This window comes from Myotis brandtii, unplaced genomic scaffold, assembly GCF_000412655.1.
Source record: "Myotis brandtii unplaced genomic scaffold, ASM41265v1 scaffold754, whole genome shotgun sequence".
NCBI lineage: Eukaryota > Metazoa > Chordata > Mammalia > Chiroptera > Vespertilionidae > Myotis > Myotis brandtii.
In genome coordinates, this window is record NW_005371012.1 from 1011606 (window position 1) to 1020110 (window position 8505).

Here is an 8505-nt window from a genome sequence, read left to right on the forward strand (position 1 = left end):
GGCCGGGGATGCAGCTGAACATCCTACCCTGCACAGGGTGGCCCCACCACAGCGAAGGACCCAGCCCCAAACGGCCGCAGTGCCAAGGGCCAAAAGCCCAGTTTAGAGTTAGCTCACATTCAGGTTAACCTTCAACACACAAAAGACGCATTGTTTCAGTTGTGTGTGCTAAGAGCTCTGTGGGTTGTTACAGGATGAGGAGGAAAACGTGATGAGCACTCCCCCAAAATTCCATCCAGCTGCCCAAATGGCATCGTTCTGTGACTCAGATCCCAAAACTGTTGGTAAAGGTCAACCTTCCAGGATGTTCTGAGAAATGCAGCTTTTCATGTTGATGTCCTGGGCTGATTTCATGACTAATCACCTCGCCTCACGCCCGAGGGAAATCCAGCAGCAGAGAGAGCCTCCTCCTCCGCTGTGTGCCCACCTCATCAATGTCTGCAACAGAGATTGAACCCTGCTCGTGCGTCAGCTTGTCCTCTAAAGAAAAGCCATCTGTCCATCCTACCCATCCTTCCTTCCATCCATCCATCCATGTATGCATGCATTCATATATCCTTTCATCCGTCCATCCGTCCATCCATCCGTCCGTCCGTCCATCCATCCATCCAGTACTAAATGCCCACCCGTATGCCCAAAAGTGCTGTAGATGCTGAGATGCGATGATATGCAATCCAGACAAGGCCCTGCGCTCATGGAGCTTATGGGGAGGGACTTGAATAGATGGCCCAACTATGACATGGTTCCGAGTCCCCCAGTGGATGCCAGACTGCAGATATATATACCACGTTTTTTCCTTTACATACAGACCTATGAGGAAGTTTAATTTATAAATTAGGCACAGTAAGAGAGAAACAATGACTAATAAGAAAATAGAACAATTATAACAATATACTGTAATAAAAGTTATGTGACGGTGGTCTCTCTCTCTCTCTCTGATAAACGATTTGATAACTGAGATGGCTATTCTGTGACTAATGGGAGGGTGGCATGTATGGCAGAGATATGCTGGGCAAAGGGATGATTCACATCTCAGGCCAGACAGAGCCGGACTTCAAGATTTCATCACACTACTCAGAACAGCGTGCAATTTAAAACCTATGAATTGCTTACTTTTGGAATTTTCCATTTAATATTTTCAAACTGTGGTAGAACATGGGTATCTGAAACCATGGAAAGTGAAACTGCAGATGAGGGGGGCGGGTTACTGTAATTAAGTTAAAGACCTCAAGGTGAAGTCACCTTGTACAATGTTCTTATAAGAGACATGCAGAGGAGAGGAAAGAAAGGAGGAGGAGAAGCCCTGGAGCAGAGGTCCTCAAACTTTTTAAACAGGGGGCCAGTTCACTGTCCCTCAGACATTCCACACATGCACACTGGGGGTCCAGGACAAGTCGGCAGCTAAGCAGGACAGGCAGTGGCGGCAAAAACACCCGGCGGGCCGGATAAATGTTTTCGGCGGGCCGCATGTGGCCCGCGGGCCGTAGTTTTTGAGGACCCCTGCCCTGGAGGATGGAGGCAGAGACTGCAGTGATGCAGCCACAAGCCAAGGAGATGCAGCCACAGCCAAGGAGCACCTGGAGCGATCAGCAGCTAAAGGCATGAAGGATTCTCGTCTACAGCCTTCGGAGAGAGCGGGACCCTGCTGACACCTTGCTTTCACACTTTTGGCCTCCAGAACTGTGAGAGAATAAATTTCTGTTGCTTTAAGCCACCCATCTCGGGTACTTTGTTACGACAGCCCTAGGAAGCGAATGTAGTGAAATCCTGAACTGCCACTTACTGAGCAAGCGTAGGTAAATTGCTTAACCTCTCTGAGCCCACTTCCTCATCCACAAAACAGAACACGAGGATCCATCCCATTAATTCATTCAGCAGATGTCTGCGGAGTGTTTACTATGTGCAGGAGCTGGAAGTAGGTGGTGAAGAAAACCGGCATGGCTCTGCCCCCATGGAGCTTACGGTCCGCAGGGCAACCAGTTACCAAGCAAAGCAGCGTGCAGCGAGGTGTTCAACGGCAACCGTGGCTGACATCACACCGAGGCGTGCCAGGCCTTTCCCTGGGAAGTGATGGCTGAGGGGAGGGATGAGGGGGAGGGAGAGAGCACCTGGGCAAGAGGAGCAGGACATTCTCCAGCCAGGGGAGGGGCACGTGCAAAGACCCATGGTGCCAGGAGCAGGGTGCACTCAGGGAGGCCGGCCTGGGAAGAGGGGAGGGCGTGCGTGGTAAGAGAGGAGGAGGTGAAGGAGCCAGCCCACCAGGAGGCAGCAGGGGTGGCCGTGGGTAGGAGCCAGGAGGCAGCGTTGTCGATGTGCAGGAAGATCACCTGAGCTGCAGGGTGGAGGCCAAACTGCTGGCCAGAGTGATGGCAGGAAGACCCGTGAGGAGACCCCTGCCGTCATCCAGGAGGGGTTGATGGGGGCCCAGACCAGGGTGGTGGGTGTAGATGAAGACGGGGCCGGATTCAAGAACTACTTAGAAGGTAAAACCACAGGCATTGCGAGGAATAAATGAAATAACCGCGAAGAAGAGCCATATAGTGCTTGGCACGAATGAAATGCTCCCGGCTCCCCGACTGAATGGGGTTCCCTTTCCTTCCATGTACCAAAATGACCACAGGGAACCAGGCCACCGGTGGCAGCCCATCACTGGCTTTACCGGGTGAAGACGAGCACCCACAATTTACAGAGCGTAGAAAACCAACTCACCATCCTTGAGTGAGAAGCTCAGCAGGTCCTGGGGAAAAGTAACAGAAATTGGCAATAAGTTGGTATGTAATCAGCCTGCTCATTTGACACATACGTATTGACTCTTACTAAGTGGGAGAGCAAGACAGACAATATCTCTGCCTCAGACTCTAGTGCTGAGCCAGACAAACAAGTAAGCAAACCAATGAGTGTGTGAGCATTCCAGCGAGTGAAACGAAGGAGAGGAAGGGCTGTTTTAAACCTGCTCAGTCGACCCACCAACAGCCCGTGTCCCAAGCTGCCTGTTTTAACTGCACACAGAGCCGGTGAGTGACATGTCCAAGGACGCACAGCAAAGCTGCTGCTTCTGCACAAAAGCACCACAGCTTGGCCCCAGGAGCCGGGGCTCTGGAGTCAGAGTGGCAAGGTTCCAATCTGGGCTCAGCCACCTGCCAGCTGCATGACCTTGAACAAGTTCCTTAATCTCCCTGTACCTCAGTTTTCTCATCTAGAAAATGGGAATGCTCACACTACCAACCTCATAAAGTTGCTTTGAGAATTAAATGAGTTAACACTTGTAAAGGTACTAGCACATACTAAGCACTATTTGAGTAATACATTAAATCAATAGTAGATATTCAATAATGATCATTTAACATAGCTATGATGATCATCATCATACGATATTCTGATGAAGTATTTTATCTTCCAACTCCCCCACCCGCCTAGGAGCAGTTTTCGGCCTGACTTAGAAAACCATTTGTTCTGGTTCCCTTGGCAGCCGCCACCTGGTGGTGGGTGTACCTGGGTGATCACCAACGGGTCGTCCTTCAAGATGGGGTCCTTCGTTAAAATCTGAGCAAACATGTCCGCTCCTTCGCCTCCCAGGCCGCTGGCAAAAGCAGTCATGGTGGGCAGGACGGCTTCGGACAACTCCAGCCACTTCGCCAGGCCCGTCACAAACTCTATGCAGAAGGAGCTGAAAGACAAACACAACTCAGATCTGACAGCTTCCAGACTTGCACTTCAAGGCCACTGGGAAGCTTAGGTTAGTCACGTTCACGATGCGAACAGCCAACACACCCAAAACCATGGCGACTGCGGTCCACGGGAGACAGAGGAGCCAAAACCTAATTTCAGGTGGTGGGATTCTAGCTTCTTCCCCCACCAAACCTTTGACCAAAGAGGCTGATAAACCACAGGAAGGAGGCCAGCGAGCCGTTCCTGGCCATGTGCCCGGGGCCGGCCTGGGCCGGGGCTGTGCTGGGGGATGAGGAGCCAGAGATGAGTGAGATGCAGCCTCTGATGAGAAGCTCACAGCGCGGGGACACAGGGAAATAACAAACTCATCCCAGTGGCGTGTGGTCTGCGAGGAGAGGGCAGGAATCGAGCCCTGATGAGCCCAGAGAGGGAGCCCCAGACCGGCCTGGGGAGGTGAGGAGCAGCGACTAGAAAAGGGTTCCCACAGAAGGAGACTGGCTGCTGTGGGGGACCACCCAGGATGTGCTTTCTCGGGAAAAGTCGGCCACTCGGAAGCAGATAAAGCGCAGCGGACGAGTCTGTCCTCCCCATGCCCTCTGCCCCCGTGGGCCTCTCTCCACGGCAGGCATTGGAGTTGAGTCCCACAGGAGTCCCTGGATGGAGGGTGGCTGGATCGCTCTAGGGGAGAAGGAGCCCCCGGAGCTGAGACCCGGCTGCAGGAAGCACATGGCATTTTGGGGACAGCGGCAAAGTCCAAATCAGGCTTTGGCTCCAAGTTACCTCTCATGGCAGCGAGAATGGTGAGCAGCGGTGGGCGGGCAGGAGATGCGGAGCAGGGGCGTTAGTTAGGAGGTGATCACACCAGCCCAGAGTCAGGCCTATCTCTAAGCCCAGCAGCCCAGCCTGCCTCGACCCCACTGTCCTGGGCTCCCTGTACTGGGTTCTACACCCCTAGTTCTAGCCAGATTGGGTGGAATCAGGCCTCCTAGGGACAAGCAGAGCTCCCTGGTGGCAGGGACAATGTCAGAAGGCCTCCTGCTTGCACCACCTGGTCCCAGCCCCACGGATCCCAGGCAGCCCACCCATCCCAGTCCTTAGAGCTGGGGCGGCCGAAGCCGAGTGGAGAGATTGCTGCAGGCCAGGCCCCTGGCAGGAGCAGTGAAAAGCTCAGGTTCCAATCCTGGTCCACCACTGTTACAGTCCAGGTCCCCAGGAGGCAGCTCTGAAATGACTATTGGGATCCTCTTGGGATCAGTGCCTGTGGGAGGTCAGGGAGGATGCCGGAGCGGGCAGGGGAGCAGCGGAGTTGCCAGGCAGCCTCCACGGAAGCTTCAGGCAACCCTGCAGGGAGATCTGAAGATGAGTGACCCTTCAGAGCTGCGGAGTGGGGCGAGAGAGATTGCTGCAGGCCAGGCCCCTGGCAGGAGCAGTGAAAAAAAAGCTCAGGTTCCAATCCTGGTCCACCACTGTTACAGTCCAGGTCCCCAGGAGGCAGCTCTGAAATGACTATTGGGATCCTCTTGGGATCAGTGCCTGTGGGAGGTCAGGGAGGATGCCGGAGCGGGCAGGGGAGCAGCGGAGTTGCCAGGCAGCCTCCACGGAAGCTTCAGGCAACCCTGCAGGGAGATCTGAAGATGAGTGACCCTTCAGAGCTGCGGAGTGGGGCGAGAGGGCTGGGCCTTATGCCGCCACATCAGCCGGTCATCGGATAAAGGCCGCCCCAGGGAGGGGAAAGAACCTTGGGCAAGGGGTCTCTCTTCCGCTGCCACAGGCCCGGGCGGTGCTGGGGGAAAGTCTTTCATTCTTAAAGGGGCATCTGAGCCATGGAGCACCTTGCAAAAGTAACTTGACTTTTCTGTGCCTCAGTTTCCTTATCTGAAATGGGTTTAAGAGATTAACTTCAGCCCTGGACAGTGTGGCTCAGTTGGTTGGGCATCGTTCTGTGCACCAAAAGGCTGCTGGTTCAATTCCTGGTCAGGGTACATATATAGCCAGATTTGGGGCTCGATCCCCAGTAGGGGACGTGTAGGAAGCAGCTGATTGATGTTTTTTTTCTCTCTCTTCTCCTCTTCCTTCCTCTCTGTCTAAAATCAGTAAAAACAGACTAAAAAAAAAAAGAGAGAGAGAGAGAGAGAGAGAGAGAGAGAAACTTCATAAGGTTGTTTGAGGTTAAATGAGATGATACATATGAAGCACCCAGAGGAGGCTTGGTATGGAGTAGCTGTTCAGCTTACGTTAGCTAGCGTCATTACTTTCATTTATAAGCCGGCCGAGGGAGGCAGTGAACAGGGTGCAGAGTCAGGCACTAAGGTCCCCTGGGAGAGTCCCCTTCATGTCTTTTCTTTATCTCTCTTTTCTTCATTTTTCTCTGCTGTAAAATGCAGATGGTAAGCCCTAACCGGTTTGGCTCAGTGGATAGAGCGTTGGCCTGCGGACTGAAAGGTCCCAGGTTTGATTCCGGTCAAGGGCATGTACCTTGGTTGCGGGCACATCCCCAGTAGGAGGTGTGCAGGAGGCAGCTGATTGATGTTTCTCTCTCATCGATGTTTCTAACTCTCTATCCCTCTCCCTTCCTCTCTGTAAAAAATCAATAAAATAAATTTTTAAAAAAAGACACATCTACTTATAAAAAAAAATGCAGATGGTAATAGGACCTACCTCATAGGTTGGTTGGAAAGATTAAATGACACGGTCACAGCGCCTGGCACCCAATAACCCTCAATAAATGTTAGCTACTGCTACTGCAATTATTATGATAGAACTCGCTGCAATTACTGGGGTTACCCGGGATGGTATGTGGGTGTGTACGGGGGCCAAGGGATGACTCGGTGAACTGAACAGCACATAGGGGTAAACCCCTCTGCAGAAAGGGCGCCGGGCTGAGGGCAGCAGCGTGGCCCTGTGTCCACGAAGAAGGTCTTGGATGCAGAGAAGCATCTCCTCACAAGAGTGGAGGCAAGTTAAGAGCATGAACTCTGGTGCACATCCCAGCTCTGCCACTAGCTGTGTGACCTTGGACAAGTTCCTTAACCTCTCTGGGCCTCAGTTTCTTTGTCTGTAAAACAGAGGTGATAATGACGAAATCTATTTCATAGGGTTGTTAAAATTGAACATTTGTCGTGTGTTTAGAATAATACCTGGCACATATAAGGCGCTCTATATGTGTTTCTTTAATGAGCAATGGAATATATATATATATATGCAGTACAACAACCTATCAAATAACAGACAGCATTTTAGACTGGCAGGGCCTTGGGAACTGCTTCTAAAGTGGTGGGTGGTCTCACTGAGATACAAGAAAATCAACAGCAGCAATGACAATCACAGAGCAATGATCCCTCATTCCCTATGCTAAGTGCTTTAAGCACACTGCCTGTTTCCTTCCCACCAATCCCCATGAGGGAGGGAGGTACTGCTTTCACCCCCATTCTAGATATAAGGACAGCCAGACCCGGAGGGGTCATGGGACAGCTCCAGGGTTCAAGGCCACAACTGTCTGGCCCCAGAGGCCATGCTTACCCACTGCAGGGACTGCCCTCTCCAGGGATTACAGCCCTGGGCCTCACCCGGTGCCAGGCGCTGGCTGAGCGGGTGCATCCAACATTCCCTTTCATCCTCACCGAACCTCGCAGGGACGGCCCTGGGCCGCAGAGATTAAAAGCCTTATCAAGGGCGCCACAGATGCGAAGGGCAGAGCTTCACCTGGGGTCCAGGAGCCTGAACTCGAGTCCAGAGCTCCTCCTACTCCCCAGGGGCCCGCACACCACCAGGCGGCCACATCTGGCCTGCAGCCCGTTCCCGTAGATTAAGTTTTATTGGAGCAGTCAGTCACACCCGTTCCTTTACCGACTGTGTCGGGCTGCTTTTACGTTTTACGCAGCAACAGCAAAGCTGAGGGACTGGGGCAGAGCCCACACGGCCTGCAAGCTAAAATACCACGTCCTCTACAGGAAACGTCTGTCGACCTGCTCTACTCGTGCGTATCTCCGTGCTTAATAAATAGAATTAATCGTAGAAAACAGCGTCTGTGACATTTACTGCATGGTAAGAAGTATTTTAAAGGCTTGCTTTTATACCCCATGTGGACAACAACAGCCGCAGAGTGTTTTCTTAAGATTACTGAAGCCAACAGCTATAAGAAGATTGAGGCTGTCTTTAAAACATGTTTTGGGCCCCGGAAAACCAGGATCAGCCAAGTGGAAAGAAACCGAATCAGACACTCTCAGGAAGGAATGCCCCGAGGCAAATGCTTCCAGCCCCGTGTGCTTAGAACTCATGGCGGGGAGGTGGTGTGGGGGGAGACCCAGGACAATAACCCACTTTCCTATGTGCTCTCCTAGGCAGTGCCCAGCACAGGCCTGGCATACTGTCTAGGCTCATGAACACTTGCTTATGTGAACAAAGTACACAGAGCCCTTCCCCATCTATGCATCAGCTTATCAGGCAGGGGGTGATCAGGCCAGAAGAAGCTTCTGGAAAGATGGAGGCTTCCCAGATGTGGCACAGGCAGGAGCAGGGGAGAGTCGGGCCCTTGCAGGAGATAGGACTCCGCTTACTGAGAACAGAATATCGAATGAGATATAGTCTAACCTTCAGATAGAGGATGTGATTCCATTATTAATGATGAGAATATCCAATATTTGTTGGGCAGTAGTTCTGCGCCAGGCTCTGCGGGGCCACCCACACATTCCCTCCCCACGAGCACCCTCTCTGAGGATGCTGCTTCTCTGCGGCAGTAACTCCCCAGCAGAACCCACCTTCCTGGCCAGCAGAACCTACCTCTCATGTGGGGATTAGGAATGGCAAGTGCCTTGATTTGATTTTTCCCCAGCCCCT

At 52.5% G+C, this 8505-nt stretch overlaps 1 protein-coding gene across 1 annotated transcript in view; it reads right to left on the reverse strand.

Annotated features, from left to right (window-relative positions):
* The window catches only part of TMCO4 (transmembrane and coiled-coil domains 4), an 82945-nt gene that overhangs the window by 59289 nt on the left and 15151 nt on the right, over positions 1 to 8505 (reverse strand). Inside the window, exons 4-5 of the mRNA XM_005883035.2 lie at positions 3493 to 3667; positions 2710 to 2737 (exon numbers count right to left, since the gene is read on the reverse strand). Coding sequence (XP_005883097.1) covers positions 2710 to 2737; positions 3493 to 3667 — 203 coding nt within the window. The remainder of the gene's footprint in view (positions 1 to 2709; positions 2738 to 3492; positions 3668 to 8505) is intronic.